Source organism: Gallinula chloropus (assembly GCF_964237585.1).
Source record: "Gallinula chloropus genome assembly, chromosome: 2".
NCBI classification, from domain to species: Eukaryota; Metazoa; Chordata; class Aves; order Gruiformes; family Rallidae; genus Gallinula; species Gallinula chloropus.
Window position 1 is genome coordinate 90432179 of NC_140086.1, and position 23591 is coordinate 90455769.

The 23591-nt window shown below is 51.1% G+C and overlaps 1 protein-coding gene across 1 annotated transcript; it reads right to left on the reverse strand.

Moving 5' to 3' along the window:
- Positions 1-11228: 11228 nt before the first annotated feature.
- On the reverse strand, positions 11229-13832 carry LOC311188949 (tubulin beta-2 chain; the record flags this gene model as incomplete). The annotated part of the gene is made up of 4 exons (XM_084260522.1): positions 11229-12508; positions 12722-12832; positions 13120-13228; positions 13776-13832. 4 exons carry the CDS (start codon positions 13830-13832, stop codon positions 11448-11450), a joined length of 1338 nt encoding a protein of 445 aa, XP_084116648.1. The 3' UTR covers positions 11229-11447.
- Positions 13833-23591: the final 9759 nt, after the last annotated feature.

The window sequence follows — 23591 nt, forward strand, 5'->3', positions numbered from 1 at the left end:
AACGCATGGGTTTTTCTGAGGGTGGTCTAGTGGTGATAGCAGTTTGAGCACCCAGAGGAACGGGACATCCTTTTATTCTGTAAGTGAAGTCATGTTCTGTCTCACCAGACACCTGCCACACACCTTGTTTCAGAAGATTTTTGGATGTTCCTCCTAGGATCTCTGTTCCCTCACAGAAATGAACTGAGCTAAGTACACTGAAGGAGGAGGGGCAGTTCCAGAATGACAGTGAGAACCATGTATTTGAGCCTGCTGAGATTCACACCTGTACCTGTGCTTCTGCTGTGGACAAGATCCAAAATAAATTTCATCAGGGCCTGAAACGGATCATGCGGAAACTGCTGAACTTGACTGTAAAATATCAGAGAATCACAGAATGGCATGGGTTGGAAGGGACCCCAAGGATCATAGAGCTCCAACCCCCCTGCCACAGGCAGGGCCACCAACCTCAGGCCTGGATCTACACAAGGTTGCCCAGAGTCCCATCCAACCTGGCCTTGAAGACCTCCAGGGACGGGGCATCCATCACCTCTCTGGGCAGCCTGTGCTAGCACCTCACCACTCTCTCTGTAAAAAACTTCCCCCTGATACCTAATCTAAACCTTCCCTCCTTTAGCTTTAGTCCATTCCCCCTTGTCTTGCCACTGTCTACCCTTTTAAACAAGTTGATTCCCCTCCTGCTTGTAAGCTCCCTGCAGGTACTGGAAGGCTGCAATGAGGTCCCCCCACATCAATCAGTTCAGAGCTGTATGTGGTTTTCAGTAGTAAGGGTTTCTTTGCCCCACAGCTGGCCAGCTGAGAGAGGACAGCTTTACGCTAGGACCAGGGGAAGGAGATGCCAACCCACATCAAACAAGGAAGTGGTGGAGCAGGCTGGCAAAGAGGATGAGAAACAATGTACCTTGTATTTAGAACAGTGGAGCAGGAGGGTGTCCACCTCCCAAATAATATGGAAGCATTGAGGGGACAGCATGGCAGGGCAAGCTCTTGCACATTTTCTGGGGTATCTGCAGGTTTGGGTGTTTCTCTGAATTGCCTCGACACTAGTGCATGCAGCACAGGCTGTAAAAACAAAGTTAGAGATCTCTGCAGAGTTGGAGGGCTGTGGTCTCCCTGGGATCACAGACACATGATGGGATAGCTCACACAGCTAGAGTGCTGCAATGGAGGGATGCAGGTGTTTTAGGAAGGACAGGCTGGGGAGGGAAATTGTCCTTTGTGTGAGAGAGCAACAGACATGCACAGAGCTCTGCCTGGAGGTGGGTAAGAAGCCATCTGAGATTGAAATGGTTAGGATTAGTGGGCAAGCTTATGTGTGCTGTGTGGTGGTGGGTGTCTGCTAAACATGCCATGATCAGGAAGATAGGTAGGTAAGACCTTCAGACAATTGGAAGAAATTTTGCATTCACAGGCCCTAGTCCTTAAGAGGGACTTCAACCTCCCTAATACCTGCTGCAGGGGCAACACAGCAGGGTAAAAGCAATCCAGGAGTTTTGTAGAGTGCATTGGTGATAATCTCCTGACACAGATGATCAAGTAGTCCAAAAGAGAGGCACTCTGCTGGACCTGATACTTACAAGCAAGGGGTAAGGGTTGTGAAGGCTCAGGACAGCCCTGGCTACAGTGACCATAAGATGGTGGAATTCAAGATCCTGGTGGAAAGCAACAAGGCAGATTGCAGGATCACAGTGCCCTGGTCTTCAGGAGAGCTGACTTTAGCCTCTCCAGGTATCAGTTTGGAATAATCCTATGGGAGATGATCCTGTAAAGAGGACTCCAGGAGAGCTGGTTGACTTCCAGGGATCACCTCCTCCAGCCTCCAGAATGGTCCACGCCAATAAGCAGGGCATCAAGAAAGGTGGCAGGAGGCCTGTCTGGATGAAAAATGAGCTTTTGAGTAAACACAAATATAAAGAAGAAGCATTCAGGAGGTAGAAGTAGAGTCAGGTGATCCAGGAGCAACATAGAGTCACTGTGCAGGGTGAGGAAAGGGTTAGTGAAGTCAAAGTGACTTCTGCAGGTCCATCTGCAGCAAAAGGGAGTGTGGACACAAAGTTGAAACCAAGTCGAAATGTGCTCTTGCAGTAAGGGTATCCAGCAGCATACAGAGCTGTGTTGGGAAGAGCATTACCAGCAGGTCAAGGAAGGGGATCAGGGGTGATGAGACACATCTGACATTTTGCATCTGATTCTGGGCTCCTCGGTACAAGACAGAGCTGGACATACTGGAGCAGGTCCAATGAAAAGCCCAAAGCTGGTTAAGGAACTGGAGCATCTGTCATATGAGGAGACACTGAGAGCTGGGACAGATTGTCCTGGAGAAGGCTCAGGGGACTCTTATCAGCATATATAAATACTTAATGGGAAGGAGGAAAGAAGATGGAGTGAGGCTCTTCTCAATGGTGCCCCGTGACAGGGGGAGAGACGACGGGCACAAACCAAAACACAAGAAATTCCACCTAAGCATAAGAAAATAACGTGTTTGCCCTGGCACGGGTTGACCAGAGGATGGCCATTCTTGAAGATATTCAAAACCTGAGTGGACACAACCTTGATCAACCTGCACTAGCTCTAGCTGACCCTCCCAGGCTGAGTAAAGACCTCCAGAGGTTCTGTCTAACCCCAACAATTCTGTGATTCTGTGAAAAGGAGGAAAGGAGTGGGAGGCTGAGTGTGACCAGCAACACCAGCTCGACTGTTTACTGATCTTTGTGCCATGCTATTACATTTGACTGTAATTATAACAGCTAGAAAACAAGCAGAATTCTGCAAAGCTGAGGTAAACTTTGCCCAGCATATGGCTGCCATGAACTTAGAAGTATATTGTGGTGGTGTTTGCCAAAGAGGCTCTCAGTCTGCTCCCCTGAACTGACTTTGTGTATGAACTGTGGCTCTTCCTCTGCCCTGGTGCAGAAAGCTCAGCTGCCAGGAAATGTCACGAGCACGGCCTGGGTCAGGCTTTGCAATGCATGGAATTACATAGGTCATTATTACACCTGCTTTTTACAATCACAGAATACCCAGAATTGTGCTGGCACTGAGATCTTTTCACCAACTTCTCTTGAGTTTTGTGTTCTTCAAATCTTGTCCCTTGTCAGTATTTCCCTTTGACGTGTTTCTGCCATACTTAGTCGCAGGCAGGCCTGTTACTGCTCACATAACCTGTGCACACACATTTTTCTACACGGTATAGGCATAACCCACCCTTTTGGGCAGCAGCAGGCGGTTACATTTTCTTGCTACTGGCAGAACTGCAACAAAACTGCACCGCTGTGGGATCCACCCAGGCACAGAAGAGCTTTTTGGGTGCCAAAGTATTCCTGGCAGTCTATAAAGGACCAGCTTGAAGCTTTCTGATTCCTATCCTGAAGGCACCTGGACACTCCCTGAGATGTCTTCTTCCCACGTGCACTCAGTGGTCTCCCCGGGCTTTATAGCTATTCCAGAAAGGATTCTGAGTTTTTATGAAGAAACTAGTTCTTAGATGCTATGGCACTGGTCTCTTTATAGGTCCCCACTGGGTTTTTGGGGCATGTAGCTCCAGGTTTTAAACCCAAGTATCTAAAGGGAGGTCCATGTGTATTTGTGCAAGTTCCCTCACCTACAGCAATGCCGAGCATCCAGAGAAGCGAATGGAAAGCCAATTACTCTCACGTCAGTTCAGAACCCTCCATTTTGGCAAACCCTTTAAAGGATCAGCGCCACCAACGCTACTTAAACAGCTGTGGGAGTTCCCCGTTGTATTCCCTAACGCAGCTCCCTACATTCCAAGCGTTCAGAATTGCAACTGAGAGTCAAAACTCCCCCGCTCATACAACGGCAACGCGTGCGCCCAGGGACGCCCGTGTGCCCCTCCGCAGCTGAAACTACTCCGGCAGCGCCGCAGCCTGCTCCAAGCCTGCATCAGACCCTACCTTCCCAGTTTCCAAGGCAACGGCAGAGCCCAGGCGATGGATGCACCAGGGAGGCGACAGGGACCTCGCAACATTTTCACGTCTGTCCGTAATTTCCCATTGTTTGCAGTGGAAGCGCGAATGTGGGAACGTGAGAGCTGCTCAAGCCCATGAAATGCCTGACTATGGCTTTATTCTCCCTTCCATGCCACGGGTGATGTCATGTATCGCTCAGGCACGTATACCAGAGGCTACATGACTTTTTTGAGTCATGCTGTTGGTACTCGAAAGAGCAGGCTCTGTTCCTTAGCTTATTGTTTGCCTTCTACCCAGTAACTGCGGTATTTCCACCTGATGAGGACTTTTGGAGTTGAGATAGAAGCACATTTCTGCCAGCAAGAGGGTGGAATAATCATGAAGGTATCTTTAATTCTAGTAATAAAATACCAAAAAGGAAAATCTATTTTTATTTCAAAATTACAACCCACTGCAGGCACTAGAAGTGATTAAATACTACAACACTGAGCATTTTATGAATGAGCAAAAGCAGCTTCACCATGGAGTCCTCTGTACTTGTATTTATTGTACCTTGGGGAGGGGAGGTGGGTGTGTTTGGCCAAGAACAAAAGAGGTGAGAGGATGAGAGAACATCAAGTTATGGAACAATTAAGGGCACTATTAATTCTAAAAGGACCCATATTCCTTTTGAGGGAATAATTGTTTCTCTGTGAACACAGTATTTATTCCAGATCCTATGGTTTCTCTTGTGAACTTAGATGATAACCTCTTAAGAGTCAGAAATTTCTGTGAATTTGGTTGTAGAGGACACAGCAAGCAGAATCCCACTTGTCTGGCTTCCAAGTCTACCATAATAAACACATTCACATGTTGCAAAATGACTCCAGAAAGGGAAAAATATGTTGATCATCATCAGGCAGCAATTTACTGAGAAGAAAGGCAAAACAATGCAGCCTCTCATTATTTCTGCTTGGCACACCAGATGTGACGGGTAGCAGCCAGATGGCTCCTGCCCCCATCCAGGCATCCACCTTTTTAAGATCGCTTGCTAGATGAAATACATCTGCCATCTCTACAAACTGGGTCCTCCAGTCAAGAGATGACTAAGATTCCAGCACCAACAGAAATGAAATGCTGACATCACATTTTCCAGGGTAGCTTATTTCCCGCGCATCATCAAGAACAAGGCACAGATAGTGACTTTGATCTGCTAGTCACGGTTTCTTTTGTTCCTTAGCAGCCTCGCTTTATCTTGCAATATGATAGTTTCTTGTAACTCAAACTGACACAGAGAAAACTCTAAACTTCATCTTGTGATGCCTGCTAAGAGATGCGGTGGTTTCTGTGGTGGGATCCAATCTACGTTGCTTAAAATAGCCCAGGGTTCCCCGTGGGAGACTTCAGGGTGCTCTAGGCAGCTGAACCATCTGAAAGGCTTGCTCTGCTCTCTCCTGCTTCCAGTGACCTTTTCCTGCCTTTTCCTCCCCCTCTGCACCACATCTCCCTCCGGCCCACTCCTTAACCCAAGAAAAAGCTGCTTCTCCATCACCAGTTTTCTGTCCTTAAGTGTGGAGTTTAGGGCACTGAACTGACTGGTAGAGGGGGGTCAGACAGGCTCTGGAGGTAACTCCTGAAGCAGGGCAGGGGGAATGGGACCATCCTTTTTAGCAGCTGGAGCATATTGGATCAGCCCAGCCCACAGAGCTACCCACTTCTGCAAGCAGCAGCTTTCTCAATGGCCCCCAAAAACTCTAACCCAAGCTTGCTTTCTCTCACTGCCTGCTAGGGTGGAGCTGGAGTTTATTAAAAAAAAACCAAACAAACAAAAAACAAAAACCCAAAAGCCACAGTGAACCAACCATACAATTAATTTATTAATTATAAGACCAGCATTATGCTGGATGCAGAGCAGCAGACTGTAAGAAGTCAGTGCTTGGATTTCATTTAATGTTTGTCAAGCTCATTGTGAGCCCATTTGAATTCTGCTTGAAAACCTTGTTTAATTATTCACTAAGGCAGCAGGTGGTATCTTTCTTCTACATCCACCGAAAACATGGGAACATTTTTCAGTGCAAAACAAGAGATAACTGTTTACTGTACAAGCTACACCACCTCTGCCAGGGTAGCCATTCCGTTCTCTGGAGCAAGTGTTTCCACTTTCTGCTTACACTGGATTATCATCAACATTTCTGTCTGCAATGATAAGAGGCATTCTTGACAAAGAGAAAAGAAAACATGCCTTGGAATTACCAAGGAAGCCAAGTGAGACTGGTAACCTGATTATAGAAGATGACATATGGATAATTTCAGACCAGTTAGAAAATCTCCACCACACAAGAATCAAATGTTAACAAACAAGAATTGAAGAAAGCTAACTTGATTTCCTCCCTTACGAGTGGAATTCTGCCGTAAGGGAAAATGTGACTTTGAGTAAGGAGGAAGGAATGACCTGTTCTTAAATGATTTCTCTTTTGCTTTGGTACTGTAAATAGCCTTCTTATATGCACACTTCAGAGAGACATTTTTGTCATTCTAACAGATTCACAAATGAAATACTTGATATAGGGCCGAAGCTAGGAGCCAGGAAAAGATTTTCCTTCTTGTTGAACTGCTCAGGGAGAAGAAAGAGTTGTCACCTGCACTGTCCTTAGCCAGCAGAACGGCTGGGGAAGGGCAGGCTTTCACAGCTCTCCCCAGTACCCTCCCCATGCCTCAAATTCAAATGCTCAGTGGGCTCCAGCTGGACAAGTGTCTGGAGTCAGGGCCAAGAAATGTCTTTTTCCAAAATGTACCATGGCCTCAGGCACTTTCCTGTGACCAAATGCTTCCATTTTGAATTGTCATGTTGGAGAGCTAAAGATAACCATATAAAATGGTTCCTATAATCTGCTCTTTCCCATCCTAATAAATAAGAAATGGACCAGGACAGATGATGGTTGGAGTACCAAAAGATAGGGGCTTAGCATGAATGAATGCTGGATTGGAAGTGGAAAACAATCAAAAAAGCCTTTTTTTTTTTTTAAGTGACATAGAAGATCAGTTCCTAATACTTGTTTATAAAGGTTTACTCTGAGTTGAAGGGAGGAGGCAAAAAAATAACCTTACTTGGATTACCTCAGGCACATATAACACATCAAGGGAGTCACAAGCTTGGTTCTGTGGAAACATAAAAGCAGCTGAAAAATACATGGGACAATTAAGAAGGGGTTTATTTGTAAATGAGAAGAAAATGCCTCCCCTACAACACGCAGATTCGGGGTAACCGCGTTACCTATAGCTTCCAGGCAGGCTGCCACATCTGAACAGTCCCTGTAAGTATACATTTAATATGCTTTAACATGGAGCAGAAAAGTAGAATAACATCCCTTAGGAGAAAGGGTACCTACCAGACATAGGGGGATAGTCACACGATGTCTCCAGAGAGGACTTTTATCTCCTCATAGCTTCAGCAAGCAAAAATGTTAGGGCTCATTAAACAGAAAGCACTAATTCATGCATGGCCCACCACAAAGCAGGATTTAATGTAGCTTAACACCACTGCTTTAAGAATAAAACCACACAGTCAGTCAGCGAGGTGTGGTTTGTTTTGTTTGAAAGTTATTTTAGTGGAACAACCATAAAACTCTCCCTTCTCGAAGCCATGGATCATCCTGATGTTACAGATTACTTTGCCATGGGGCTTACAGGGAGGGACAAAAGATGAAGGAAGCCAGGGGAGAACTCTTTCTGACACAGAGAGTGTTGTTACAGGCCCCAGCTCTTTCTGGTGAGGTAAGAAAACATGTCCCTCTTGCACCACTCTGCAAGAGGCCTGTGTTTCACAGGAGTCCCATAAGGGCTGCCAGTCCAGCACAGTTTCTTTGAGCACATCCCATTTGCACACATACCTAGAAATACCCAAGTGTGCTGTGCTCTTCTAAAGTACATAGATCTCATCAGTGAGCAGATTTCCCTACACAGGGATTAGCTCCATTTTTGCAGAGAATTGGCTGGAGAAGACCCAAGATGTGGATTCCTTCCTTTCTTCAGATTCTAAATCCTTTTGCTACTTTGTTTTACTGTTTCCTTAATCACATGGTTTCTGGAAAGATACACTTGTCCACAGGGTGGGCCTCAGGTTTGATTCTTAGATTATTACATCACTGGGGCCACTGTACATTTACTACAACCTCATTTCTGATGTATATAGGCAGCTCACACATCAGTAAGAAGAGAAACTTTATCCTTCCCATTGACAGATCAGAAAACATCTTTTGACAACAGATGTAGTTCTGTGTTCTCAACAGATACTTAAGAGCTTTAAAGAACCAGGCCACATACTGGACTATCCTTCCACAACACTGATGGTACAATGTCTTAGACTGAGGCCCTAGAATTTAACAGGGGAGGGAAATTAGGAGACATGGCATCTCTGTGCTGCCACACCTCATTCCATTTCTATTTAAATTAATCCTACATAATATCTTGCTGCTTTTGCATCCTTATGTAGCTATGCCATCTTGCTTTACCAACCAGTGGACAAAGGTTGAGCTGTTTGCCTTGGTCAAGACATTCTGTTAGTGTGCTTAGTGCAACACATCAAACAAAGGGAACCAACAAAAAACAACATTGTTCCCTTCCCCAACACCATCAGCTCTGATTGTCAGAGGAGAATGCTTCCCTGCACCACTGATGCAATGAAACAAAAATATATTGCTTGGCATTTATTAACTTCTATCTCAACACAAATGAGTCACTATAAATAGCATAAGGCACACAGCACTAAGCCTGTACTATCTATCCTCAGGATAGGATGCCTCCTGCAAGACCTTTAGCCTTAAAGATGCTGCTCATCACATGGACAAATACAAATCAACACCTGACAGACTTCAAGGCAGTTAGATTGCCTAATCTGAAATCCTTTCAGTGGTTCTGCTTTCTCTGTGAATCAGAAAAAGTGTAACCATGAGCACTTGCTAGGACATCTGCCCATTGCTTGGCACAGAGCAATCAGTCTCTGATTTTTTTAGTGAATGGTCTCCTCAGCAATGGATACAGCTAAAGCTCAGAGATCCATCAGAAAAAAAAACCTGTTACTACAACCCCCAGGCCCAGGGTGAGACTCATTCTCCCTTATTGACTCCTAATGAGGAGTTTTCAACCTCCCCTCTAAATCTCCCTGTATCCCCTATTCCCCAACTACCAAAATGGTTTGATTTTCTTTTTTACACGATTATGACTGGCAAATCAGCTGTGTAGGATTTATGAAAGGGCATGTTTCTGCCTAGACTCTCTATTTATGGTTTCCCTTCCTCTAGGAGAAAACCAGAATACAAACAATAGCAAGCACCGTAGGATGGTGCCCTACTTTCTAGTGAGGGAGTTGTACTGAAACGTGTCACTTGGGTAGCTATATTTAAGGGTTCGCTAGAGACAAAGTGTAATTACACTAAGAATTAGAAGCTAGACATGCTGAACACTAGTGAGACCTGCTACAGCCCCATGGCAGCAGAAAGCAAGATCTTTACTATGCTAGACTGGATTCTCATCTTTTAGTTAAACTCTGTTGAAATTCATCTGCTGGCTCTCCCCCCCCCCCCTCCCCCCCCATCTCAGCTTTGCAAACAAAGCTAGATGGTAAACAACTTCAAGTGCAACCCAGCCAGGTAATTTCAAGGGAAGGTTACTTTGACAACCAGATAAAAGCTGTTATTTCCCCAAGGGGCCTGGGGCAGTGTGTAGTAACTCAGTTACTAAAACAGCCTCGATTTATTTAATGCTTAATCCTAGAACTGCACATGCTGTTTATTTGTTTACCAACAGTCCAGGCACTTTAAGTGCATCTCACCCCTCTTTGCAGGGTGCACACCAGAAACAAAGCATATAGATAAGAGAAAAGCTGTACATGTCCTGTGCACCAGGGTAGATCTCACCTGGGATGACAAGCCCAGCAAAGGAACACTCTGGGCAGTGTCTGTAAGCACTGGTCAATTAACAGAGCTTAAATGGGCAAGATATTAGTCATGCACAGTAGCTCCCTGTTAAGTTTTTCTTCCACTGATGCCTCCCAAGCGTTTCATTAAAGGACTACAAAAGAGGTTGTGCACACGTGAATAGCAGCTCTTTGAGCAGCAGGGACCACAGTAATTGTAGGACTGATAGCAGCAGTTCAAGGCAACGCTTTTTTTTAAGTACAGGAGCACTCCCTGTAGTGGTGCCTGGGAGAACTAAGGTCTGAGTGTGTATTTTGGGTAGCTACTGTGCTCTGGGCAGGGATTTTACTCATCTTGTAGGAGTAATAAAAGCCTCATTAGACTTCAGAAACTCTGGATTCTTACATCCTTTAAGCATACAGCTTTCACACACACACACTCACACCCCACTGTAAGGAAGCCACACTTACCTTTGCAAAGATGCACAACAGGGTGCTGCTGCGCATCTCTCACCTGCCTGGGTAGAGGTCTGTTTCCTGCTGCAGGGACCAAGAACTTCAAACAGCCCTGTAAATGCATAACTGGGAGGTGGAAGATCATTACCATCAGGGTATCTACCTGACTGCTCCAAGATTGTATACATGCTCTGGGCAGTCTTTCGAGCTGTGCTACCTAGAAGTCTGCCCATTGCCTCTTACCTCCTAAAAGGAGTCAAAGCCTTTACAACAAATAGCAGCTTAGTGGCTTTTTTCTGGAGGGGTGGGCAGGGGAACAATCAAGAATTTCATACCTGAAGAGAAAATTCAGGTTCTTAATCAAGTCATCTCCTAGGAGAAACCCATGATTCTCTGCATGAACTTTTCATATTTAGAGAGAAGGACTGGGGGGGAGACAGGACAGCTGAGGACCAAGTCAAATCCCAGGCAGCCACCCATGCACATGTGCTATAGGCCACAGAATGACTTCACTAAGAGCTGCTGAAGAGCAGGGGGGAAACTTGCTGCTAATCTGTCAGATTGCTTTTGACAGCTTGTAATGTGGAACCCAATACCTTCTCACTGACCTCACTACCATGTATGCCCATAAATAGGAGTTGCAGGATTCTCAAGCACAGTGTCTTGTTGCTATTAGTTAAGGCAGCTTTATCCCCAAAAATAGATCAGCTGTAGGACTCAGAATCTACTAGTGAACCCCCCGTTTCCATAAGTTAGCTACCACCTTAAGCTGAGCAACAGCAGTTTACTCATGATGCCAAATTCATGGCCCAAGAAAACTTGTTTTATTGATCTTAACCTTTCGCTGAGGCTTAGGATTAAACTGAGAAGTGAAGGTACAGAAAGCTATGCAAGAGTTATTTTCTTAATCTAGAGAGAAATAAGGCAGAGGAGACAGATTAGGACACAAAAAGCCTTTATGTTTGAGAAGTTAACCATTTCAACAGAAGACTCTGAAGTATTTTTGCAACTACTGTTACATTGGACAGTCAAGGATACAAAACTGCTGACAGAAGCAACAGTGGAGAGCACCAAATTAAAAAATGCATGCTTCAGCACAACTGCACAGATTCCTCCTTCAATGAACACTTGCCTGCTCAGACTATACTTAACTCCTACCCATTGAAACTCTACGCCTCATCCTCCTCTCCTTCCTCTTCAAACTCCCCCTGCTCATCTGCAGTGGCATCCTGGTACTGCTGGTACTCGGAGACCAGGTCATTCATGTTGCTTTCGGCCTCTGTGAACTCCATCTCATCCATTCCCTCGCCAGTGTACCAGTGCAGGAAGGCCTTGCGCCGGAACATGGCCGTGAACTGCTCCGAGATCCTCTTGAAGAGCTCCTGGATAGCGGTGCTGTTGCCGATGAAGGTGGCGGACATCTTGAGGCCGCGCGGGGGGATGTCGCAGACGGCTGTCTTCACGTTGTTGGGGATCCACTCCACAAAGTAGCTGCTGTTCTTGTTCTGCACGTTGAGCATCTGCTCGTCCACCTCCTTCATGGACATGCGGCCCCGGAAGATGGCGGCCACCGTCAGGTAGCGGCCGTGGCGGGGGTCGCAGGCGGCCATCATGTTCTTGGAGTCGAACATCTGCTGCGTCAGCTCGGGCACCGTCAGGGCTCGGTACTGCTGGCTGCCGCGGCTGGTGAGAGGGGCGAAGCCCGGCATGAAGAAGTGCAGCCGGGGGAAAGGCACCATGTTGACCGCCAGCTTGCGCAGGTCGGCGTTCAGCTGGCCGGGGAAGCGAAGGCAGGTGGTCACGCCGCTCATGGTGGCCGACACCAGGTGGTTGAGGTCCCCGTACGTGGGAGTGGTCAGCTTCAGGGTGCGGAAGCAAATGTCGTACAGGGCCTCGTTGTCAATGCAGTAGGTCTCGTCCGTGTTCTCCACCAGCTGGTGCACAGAGAGGGTGGCATTGTAGGGCTCCACCACCGTGTCCGACACCTTGGGGGAGGGCATGACGCTGAAGGTGTTCATGATGCGGTCGGGGTACTCCTCGCGGATCTTGCTGATCAGGAGGGTGCCCATCCCAGAGCCTGTCCCGCCACCCAACGAGTGGGTCAACTGGAAGCCCTGGAGGCAGTCGCAGCTCTCCGACTCCTTCCTCACCACATCCAGGACAGAGTCCACCAGCTCGGCACCTTCCGTGTAGTGCCCCTTGGCCCAGTTGTTGCCAGCCCCGCTCTGACCTACAGGGCAGACCAGAAGCAAGGTGCCACGTCAGTGCCCCAGGCAGGAGCAGGCACGATGCCGCTTCTCTTGCCCCAGGGGCTTCACCCCTTGTTGCCACCCCCATATCCCCCCTAGGATTCCAGTCCCCTAGATCACCAGCACGCTCGCTCTGAGCCTCTTCTGACCACAGAGCTCCCGCTCCAGGACATTTCCACCCCACTCTCACTCACCAAAGACAAAGTTGTCTGGACGGAAGATCTGCCCGAAGGGGCCGGAGCGCACAGAGTCCATTGTGCCGGGCTCCAGGTCCACCAGGATGGCACGGGGGACATACTTGTTACCTGCAGGAGGAACCAGCACCAGCGTTACAGCCCTGCAGCCTGGGGCACAGCAGCCCTGATGCGCTCCCTTCCACCCCCCTCCAATTTGCTGCCACAGACAGTGAGTGTGACAGCACTTGCGCAGAGGTAGTTGAGGATAGGGGCACAAAGTAGCTGTAACAGCTATGGCAGGATGTCACCCGCTGCAGGGCAGGCTGGGGCACAGCTGCCCTGGGAGGACCAGGAACACCCTGCCTGCTCCCCCTCCCTCCTGTGACCCCAGGGGGCTCGTTACGCAGTGCCATTACCGGTGGCTTCATTGTAGTAGACGTTGATCCTCTCCAGCTGCAGGTCGCTGTCCCCGTGGTAGCTGCCCGTGGGGTCGATGCCGTGCTCATCGCTGATGACCTCCCAGAACTGCGGGGACCCGGGGGTGGGGGGGGTGCAAAGGGGTGTCAGTGCTGCCACGCCTAGCCCGCGCCCCCCGATCAAAGCCCCGCGACGTGGCGCGCGGGGATTCGCCACGCGTGGGGGCGGGACCCAGCTAAACGCGACCGCTACCGCGCCCCTCACCGCAAACCCCCCCACACCGACGTGAGGGGTGTGGCACCGGCTCGGCGCCCCTTCCCTCCGCCCGGGACCCCTGCCGCCTGCCGGGAGCGGGTGGACATCAGTGCGAATACACACACACACCCAGAGCCCCACACCCCTCCGGGGCGCACCGTGCTCACGCCGCGGGAGCTCCGCGTTTTCCCGGGAGTCGCCCCGCACAGACCCCCGCGCTGCGCAGCGAGCCCAGCGGTGCTCCCGAGCGCGAAGGCGACCCCTCCCCGGCAGCGCTCATCGCTGGACGCGACAGACCCGGCTGAGAGGGCACCGCCCCGCGCCCAGCATCGCCGCGGACGACCCCCTCCCCCCCGCCCCGACCAGGCAGACAGCCGAGGCGCCCCCGCCGGCCCCGTACCTTGGCGCCGATCTGGTTGCCGCACTGCCCGGCCTGGATGTGCACGATCTCACGCATGGTGCCGGTACCCGACGCTGCCCTGTAGCCGCCGCTGACGCCGCCTGCTCCCCCCGGTCCCGCACTCGCCGCTGCGGCGGCCGCGCCCCGCGCCGCGCCTTAAATCGGGCGCCGCGCCCCGCCCCCGCCGGTGACGTCATGCGGGAACGGCGCGGGCCCAATGGGCGCGCGGCGGCGGGGCGGGGCTGCGGCATTGTCTCCCGCAGCGGGGGCGGGGCGAGGCGCCGGGGGCGGGGCGCGGGGCGGGGCCGTCTGGGTGCGGCCGCCGCGCACCGGTGCCGCCGCCCGCCGCCCGCCGCCGCCGCCCCGGTTCGTCTCTAAGAGCGGGGACAAAGGCACGGAGCGCGGCCGTGGGGCGGCCGCCCTGGGCCGGGGGACCAGCTCGGTGGGGGGGAGGAGGGAGGTGGGGGGCGCTTCTTTCCCCGGCCTGGGACCACCCCAACGCCTCGGCGCTTTGTTGGCCGCCCATGTGTGAACCGGCCCCGCCGCTGCGCAGCTGGCGGCCGCCGTCCCTCCGCCCTCCCGCGGCCGCCGCAGCCTTTTGTTCCCCGAGACGAGCAGCTTTCCCTGCCGCAGCAGCGGGCGTTGCCGCGGGGGGCGGGGGGAGAGCCCGGCGGCACCCCCGCCTGTGCCTCCGTGCACACGGCGCCGGCGGGAGACTCCCGTCCCCGTGGGGGCACCGCTCACACCCCCACCCCACCCCCCGGCACCGCCGAGCGCCGGTGACTGGCCCCGCTCTGCCCGCACATCCCCGCGGCGGCGGTCAGGAGCCCCGCGCCCTGACCCGGCTGGTTCGGTTACCCCCGGCCGGACGCGGGTGGGCTTCCCCCCCCAGCGCGGGCTGTAGCCTCTCGTCCGTCCGCCCTGCCCTGTATCCCACCGTCCCCCGAGGGATCCCTCCTTGCCGATCTCCCGGTACCGAGCTCAGCTTTTCTTTTTCCGCCTAGGAAAGCCGGGTTTGGTTCCCGGGGCTGAGCCAGGAGCGATATACATGATCGGCTTCAGGAGACGCTCTCTAGGAAAGCGACCGGCTCCGTGCTGCCCCTCGCCCAGCGACCCTCAGCCAGACAATAGACAAAGCGGGTGCTGCTGCACAGGGCCCGGGGGCTTTGGGGGGGGGTGTGTGTGTGCATTTTCCGTGAGCTCTGCAGCAATCGGGTCTTGCAGGCTCGCAGGACTTTGTCGTTTCGTTGAGGGCTGACATGCGGTGCGGGATGGAGTAAGGCGAAGAGCTGATAAAGGCGGCGGGGGGGGGGGGGGAAGAGGGGGAGCGGGGGGCGTAGTAAGGGAGGGCTGCACATGTGCGCCCCAGAGATGATTTCCCCGGTTAATTTTCCAGCAGCCCGGTATGGCACCGCGGTGATTACAAGGGCCGCAGAGGCGGCGGGCAGGGCACTTGCCCAGACCGCCGGCGGCGGAGGAGGAGGAGGAGGTCCGGGGGAGGAAGAGCGCGGAAGGGAGACACGGTCCGCGCCACGCCCGGAGCCCTTTGGTGCGGTCAGCGCGGCGTGTCGGCTCCTCGTCTGTATCGCTGCTTCACACCACGGTGTGTGTGTGTGTGTGTGTGCGGTGATGCGGGGTGCGGCTCCCCCGGGGACCTGCCCGCAACCGCAAGCGCAGGTAGGCTTCCCGCAGCCGGCACCCCACTAAACCTGGGTTCAGCGACCCACTGTTTTAAGGCTGCAGCTGTTCCAGAGGCACATATTAAAAGTTCATCACCATTTCCAGCACGTATTTCTTCAGTGCACTCTTCCCTTTGTTCTGCCCATGTGCCCGTCCTCCTAATCTTTCTAACCTCGTTTAGGAGGATCGATAACCCTGCCCGTGGATCACGCTGGGTCCGATTTTACATTCTTCCACGGCAATCTGCAGAACAACCCAGTTTCTCCTGATTGATATGCTCAAGCATCCACACCTTTCTTTTGTTCACCTTACAGGGAGAAGGCATCCCGGCTCCGAAAGGGGATGCTGGAAAATAACACTCTCAGGTTTGTCTCTTCGGAAGCGATTTTTGAGGGGGAAAAAAAATCCCAACCTGATCACTTGCAATCCCTGTAAAATCTCTTCTTACCGGTCTAAGACAGGAGCACTTTTAATTATTTGGTTGGCTATGCTTCGCAAACGATGTGTGGCTTTAATTTCAAGCGTGTGTGGCGGGTTTTTATTGTTGGGTTCTTTTTTTTTTTTTTGGTGGCATGTTAACTGCATAATCAACATCCTCTTCTACAATTACTTGTTTAAATATAACTTGTAGATCAGCAACTCCAGCAGACTGCTGACCCGCCTCAGGTAAGGACTCCGAGCCACGCCAGGCTCCCCACGGCTGCTTGCGGCGGGTGTGCTCCCGCAACCCCTGTTGCAGCGACACTGGGTTACAGCAGCGCTGGTGCGAAACGCAGGTACCGTGCCTGCTCGCCACCACGGTCCCCACGTAGCCCCGCACACCGTACCGCGTGTAGCAGGCACTTACTTAGGAATTATTGACAGCACAAAAGGGAGTAGCTGGTTTTACACATGCTCCATGCCTACGTTAAGCTCATTCCTAACAGCTTGGAGCTTCAAAGGAAGCCATTTTAAAATCCAATTCAAGGAAACCAGATTACCAGCACTGAGGGAGAGAAACCCACCCCAACTACTTAATCGTAAAATAAATTAATTCACGATTTTCGGAGGGGGTGGGGTGGAGGGGGGAGGGGAGGAGGGGCAGGTTCAAGTACATCTTCTCTATAGAACCTGTTGAGACTGAAAGGAAAAAAAAAAAACAAGCCAACAAAACAAACCAAAACCAAACAACACGAAATGCTGACTTCTAAAATAATCAGCTGCATTACTGGGGGGTAAGAGGGGAAATCCAGGTCTAGCTTGTCTGCAGCCCCTGGACAAGACCCTTTGGAGGAGGACAGCAGCCATGCAGACAACTTCAAGAGGCTCCAGCCAAGGTCCAGCTTAATCCGAAGGTAAGCATTTGAAACGGAGGGTTTCCCAGTGTAGCTTATTGCAAACGTCTTGCTGGTAAACGAACTGTTCAGCTGCTAGGTGCCGGTGCCTCTCCCTCTCCCCCTCTCTCCCCTCTCTGTATTTGCCTCACATCGATGTGTCTGTCAGCGCAGCCCCTGCCCTAGCCCCGGGGCCGGCCCTGGCTGGATTCCTCCATCCCCGGTCTCCCCGGCAACCGCCCCCCCCCCACACCTCCCCGGCAGAAAAGAGCTGCATAAAAAAGAAAGGCACACAAAAACCCCTAAACCCAACCCTGCGACATTTTCGCTTGCCCGGCTGATTTCCCAGGGTGTAAGAGCAGGGCGGCTGTGGGAGCGCGGCGGGGCTGGTGAAATGCCGGCTGAGGGGGCTCCTCCGCAGCCGTCCCCACCGGGCAGACATGCCAGAGGAGGAGTAACATTCCCTCAGTCAAGAGTTTGTTTAACGAAGCTCAGAGGATCAACCCAGTTGATCCAGTGTGTGACCCAGTTAGCCAGTGTGTCCTCCCCCACCCCCACTTTTGTGGCTCCCGTCTTCCCAGCTACAAGGTTGGGTGTGATCAGCGCCACAGCCTCTGCCTTGCGCTACTGAAGTGGTCACTGATGAAAGTCCCAACTCCCTTGAAGGCTGTAGGAGTTTGCCAGAGCCACCTAACAGAAGCCCAAGGGAAGGACTCGGTTATTTTACTTTATAATAGGAAATATGTGGATTTGTGTGCTGTAGTGGGGTGCAGTTTGTGGGTCATTAGAAGGGTTTTCCTAAAGGGAAACTCACTTTACTTTTCAGAAAACATGCATCCATCCCATGGCTCAACATCCCATTTCATGAGTCCTATCCTTGTCTGTTGCTCCTCCTCTCAGAAGGATGTGAATGACTTGAAGACCTTGATGGTATGCTCAACCCCCCAAGAGCGTCACCTAAGCTTTCCCTATCTAGACTGATGGGTTGTTGTAGTGTAGAAAAACAAAATGACAAAACAAACCAAAAAATTTGCAACTCTTGCCAAGTTGAGTTCCTACACCCCAGGCCAGGCTAGACAGCAGATGACCTGTGTCTAGGGAAGCTCACTTGGGTCATTTAGGGCAAACCTGACATGTTGCTCCTCAGCATGCACCACTGTAACTCAGAGGAGGGGCAGGCTGGGAAGACCCTGGGTACATTTGGGAGGAATTCAGGGTGGTGCCTGAATATTTTGTTCCTATGCAAACAAATTTTGGGTTGGGTTTTTTTGTGGGTTTTTTTTTTTAATTTTTATTTTGGAGTGGGTGGGGCATCTCCATTTCTGTGTGTCGCCCTGTTTTTTGCATATGGCTTGCTTGGAGGTGATACCAGTGGCTGGGCCAACCCGTGCCAGCTGGTGGGAAAGGACAAAAAGCAGACAAGGCTGGTAGCAGCCATGATTGTGTGCTAACCACAACCCTCAGCAGCCTTGCCCCCAACAAAAGTCCTGGCTCTAACATGTCCCAGTTGCTTCAGAAAATTGCTACACTGTCGGAAAGCCATCAGCACAGAACCATGCACGATAAGAAAAGGTACAACTGCAGGCAGGAATATAGGAATGTGATCATCCATAGCTCAAGGACAGAGGAGGATCAACATCAGCACAGAAAGCTGTGAGATCCTAAGGGAAGAAAGCAGGGAGGTGGCAGAAAACTGCAGCACATCAACACTGAGGACACATTCGTGGGAGCAGCAAAGGCCAGCCTGCCTGACGCTGCCCACACCTGCCCTGCCAGCACACCAGAGGCTGTCTCTGCCTGCCAGAGCTCATCGAAGCCAAGCTGTGATACCCAGGATCCATGGTGGTGTGTGCCCGCTGGGATGCACAGGCAGGGCCGGGTGCCCACACCATTGGCTGCAGTCCCACACCAGCCCAGCTGCTGGGCGGGCGCTGGTCACCCAACACGCCCTGGGTGGGTGAGGCCTGGGCCGTGGCTGTGCCATACCAGCAGCCTCCAGGCCCAGCTGGGCAGCACCCCAGGGGAGCGAGGGTACTCCTCCGGCACTGCCATGCTCTCTGGAGGTCTCTGGGGGCAGGGCTGCTGCCTCACAGCCCCTAGTGCTGCTGTCCATCTTGGGGCATCCCTGACACCAGCAGGGGTGAAGCCAGCGGCGGATGCGACGCATCCTCCCCGCAACCGGCTTCAACCAGATCACAGGATTATTTTTTTCTCATTTACTGCAGCCACAAACCACCATTTCTATTAACCAGTCAAAAAATGTGCGAACAGCGTTCCCATTTTGCTGAGAGCGCTGTCTGCACCTACCTGCTCACCAGTTCCTTCTTGTTAGACAAGGTAAGGACTGAAACAAAAGGTGGGGCTTTTCCCTCTGGGAAAGGAAAGGAAACCCCCCACCCTCAGATTGAGGACCCTCGCTTTGGCACCTCGTCAGCAAAAATTACAGCAGTAAGAGGTCCCAAAGGAAGCTCTGAGGGTCACACTGGCACCACACGACACCTTTCCCGCGCACAGCACCATGTGTTGTGACCTTGGGGGGTGTGTCTCCCCACCAGCACATGCTGGACCCCTCTCAGCATCATTTCTTGTTTCCTCTCACCCACACAAGGTTTACGGGTGCGCCCTTACGCGGGCAAACACTCCTCATTCAGGTGTCTAATAACGTCCCCGGCTGTATTTAACAGATGAGAATATAAACCACAGAAGTGCAAGAGAGAGGTGAAAAATGGTCTCCTTAATTAGGAAATTATTGAACGGTGAGAAGCAAAGAGCAGGTAGGAGGTGAGGGGCAGCTGTCCTGTGATCGGGTGAGAGCGCTGATGAGGAATTGATCCGCTCTCTAATAAATCTGCTTGCCTGGCCACCGCACAGGGTAAGGTGCCGTATGGATGCTGGGGTCCTCGAACCAACGACAGGAAGGCATTTTGATTCCTGTGTGCTCTGCTCTCTGGGCATAAATATTAACAAGGTTCCAGCCTCGGTGCTGGTGCTGATGCAGCTGTTTCTACATTCATGTGGAACAAATTCAGTAAATGCAAAAGAGCAAGGCATGAAAGGAAATATTCACTCGCTCGTCTGAGTTATTCTTAAAATCCGGTCGTGGTCCTTTCTTTCCTAAGCAGGATTTGTGTGTGAGAGAGTGTGTGTGTGTGTGTGTGTGTGTGTGAGTGAGTGTGTGTTCAGGCTGAACTGAGATCCAGCAAATTTGCATCCTTTTAGGATCTGGTTGCAAATACCAGTGTCAGAGAGTAAAGCCATTTGTGTCAGGGAGTAAAACTCACTTGTGGTCGTCAGGTCAGAATCTGGGACCTCAGCGATACAGCAGCCACATCCCAGGCACACACTCCATTATTTTTGCTTGGAGCCCACTCAGTTAAACGTTTTTTAATGCCTTTCCCCCCCCTCAAGGACTCATCCTTGAAACGCTGATAGCGACACACTGCCCTGCATCATTACCAAGTCAAGCTTCTGCTGAATCCATCGCTTTGCTCGCCCAGCTAGGATTTGGTATATTAAGGACGAGGGAGTTTTTGTAACCGGATTGAACAAAGCCTTTTTTTTTTTTTTTTACTCTCTTCTTTTTTTTTTTTTCTTTCCCCTCCCCTCCTTTTTTCTTTTTCAAGGTCTTCTGCCACCACCCTGCTCTCTCCTCCCTGCAGCAACATTGCGGCTGGCAGCGCTGCTCGCTGCAAGGAAGAGAGCGCTTGTCAATCCGTTAACACTTCCTTTTTTTCCCCCCCTTTGCAGAACTGGAGGTTGGTTGTGGAAATGAATTGTAAAGATCTTATCAGGCAGGTGCTCTGGCTGCTCCCTGGCACCACATGCTGCTGATACGCATCTCTCAGAAGAAAAAAAAAATATAATAAAGAATTTTTAAGGCTGAGAATACAAAATAACATGGCTCCAGATCACTCCTATGTATATTAAATCTCTGGCTCACTGGGAAAGAAAATGACTGTTTGGAAAGGTTTCTCCCTCCCTGGCATCAGTTGCCCTCCTGCAGTTGGGCTGGAGGGGGGTGATGTGGGTGCCAAGAGCTGAGAGAAGAGGGGTTTGGGGGAGTGGCTCAGGGCTCTGGTGTGCTGTCAGTACAGCGATATAACCCCTCTCCTGATGGCAGGGTTTACACAAAGGCTTTGATCATCCGGCTTATTAAAGCTGGAAGCGTCCTCGACAAGCTCGAACCAGCGGCAGAGATGAAACCGCTGGTTTTCCAACCCTTCCTTGCAGCGTAAGGAATCCCCGTGGCTGGGACTGCGGCGGTGGGGAACAGGTAGCAAGGCTGGGGCAGGTGGGTCACTGGCGAAGGGCTGTCATGCCGGTGCTGACATCATCAATCGGGGTGAGCAGGGTAGGTGGGCGCTGGGTGCTTGTAGGGGGGCGAGTTAACCCGGGCACGCAGAGCTGCGCGGGCTTTACAGGCCGCATGAAGCTTCATCTTCACGTGGGCGGGGATGCAGGTACGTGAACACACCACCCAGCAGTAACTCAGGAGCCCAAATTGCAGTGTTTTGGGTAACTGCCAAGCAAAGTTCATCATGACAAGAGTTACCTTCAGCTCATGGGAACCAGCAGGTGTTTTTTTCAATTGATTTCTGTAGAGGCCGGCTTGGATCCTCAATCTGTTGCAGAAAGGAATCACTCCCAGATGCTGTGAATTCCTTTCCTCTTTCCTCCTATTTTCCCGCTTGTGGCTCTTTATGGGATTTAGGGATGATTTTCACCTGATTTAAGTTTGCCTTATGAGAAACACATCACAAACATCCCATCATCTCATCCCTTTATGGGACATCAAGCATGCATGTGCCTTTCAGTCCTGGGGAAGGCCACCATCCATCCCAGGACTCTGTAACAGCAGAAACTACAGCACTGGCACCAGCTCTTTCAAACACCAAGCAGAAAAGGGGGATGATGTCTCTTGCTTTCCAAGGGGCAGCAGGGCAGGATATTTTTCAGCTGCTGTTCACAGTCGGGGCACAGACTTCTTTAAGATGCAGCTTCAGCCTGTTGGGATCCTATTTCACTTTGAAAATACAGTAAAGGAACTCTGATAACACACCACCCTGGGAAGAAGTTATGACAGCATAACTACTCTGTCTCTTCTGTTGTCAAGCAACTAGGCAACACACCCATCTTTTGAAACTAGTGCTAAGCATTTTTTTAACTTCAGAGATTGGAGACGGATCACTGAAAGCTGTGTTTGGTGTAATCATCAGTAACATCAGACACACTGATTGGGCGGCAGCAGCAACTGTTTGACGTACTTCTGCTAGGAAATCAGATGCATCCCTGATCTACATCATGCTGCACTGCACAGGACTGTACTAGAAACTTGGAGAGCGTGGCTGGAACAGCCATACCCCTCATGGCTCAGACAGCGTTGGGCTGCTCTCTAGTAATGCACAGGTACTAAGCTACTGTTTGGGATATTTAGTCTTTCTGCTGAACCGTGGTATCCAACAGAGCAGGAAGGAAAAGCCAAGAGAGAAGGCTGGCTTGAGCTAAGCCACCTCTGAGGGAACACTTGAGGGCTGCCAAGGGACAATGCCAGTCCTGTTAGCTTCACCCCGTGTCCAGGGAGGAGGAAGCAAAGTAATCAAAGCTGATTTTGTCTGGCTAGATTTGCTTGCAAATGGAAAAATTAAAAAGGCCACAGCATTACTTTAAAAAGAAATGAAAGAGAGTGGCTGTTTGGAGAACCAGTCTGAGAGGCAGGCGCTTGCTGGCATGCTTGAGAAAGGGAGAAACTGTGCGCAGGCATGTCCTGTCAGACCCACGGGCTAAGGGACTTGCTGACAGCAACTACTAAGTCTAAGGCCTGGCCTAAGGAGGAACAGAAGATTCATGGGAATTCTGGCATCAGCAAAAGCAGAGTACCCAGAGGGATGGAGAAGGGACCAAAAGCACAGCAAGTCCCATAGCCATGACAGCAGCAAACTATCTTTCAAAAAACCAAAACCCCAAACAAACCCCAAACCAGCCCCAAAACTCAACAGACCAAACCCAACTTCGTTCCCCTCCCAAAGCAACCTGAACCTCAGTCAACCCTTAGTTTACATGGCTGCCAGCACTGCACATTGAATCCCTGATTTCCACGGCTGGAAACATAACCCTGAGTGGACAAGCCAGCCCGTGAGCCGGCAGCAGGCCAGCATCCTCCCTGCTCCAGGCACATGGCATGCCCCATGCACATTACATACCCCAGCCTTGTGTCCTGCGAGGCGACCCACGCACAGAAACGTGACCGGATCCATCAGGTGTGTCGTACATCCTGTGGGACCCAGGCACTGAACTGAGCGATATAAGGGAAAGCATTTCTCAGTACTATGGCTATTTTTTTTTCCTCTCCCCTTCTCAGCCTTTCAAAAGCTTTATTTCCACTAGGCTTTCACACCTGTTCCCTTCCCTGTCAGGTCACAGGTATGTAATAGCCCACTGCACCTGCAGATCTCACTACAGCTGCTGGCTTTTACGCATCTGAGTCAGAGTCTGTGAGCTGCTTTGGGATTCTCTACCGTGCAGTGGTCTATCTGCATATGAAATATGATTTCCAGCCGACTGCGTAAACCTTTTCTTGTCCCCGAGGGGAGCGGTGAGTCACTCCCTGTTAGTGCTTCCTATCCAGCAGCTACAAACCCACGTGCCTCGAATGCTCCGGCAGACCTGAGACAAGCTCCCACAATGACTCATATAACAACAAAAGGAAAACGTCTTATTTGATAAGAGCAGAAATTTAGCCTGTGTTCAAGGAGGCCCTTGAAGGCCGTGTGCTAGGCAGACTTTCCTTCCGCTGCAGGGAGGCAGGCAAGGGTTATTGTGCTCT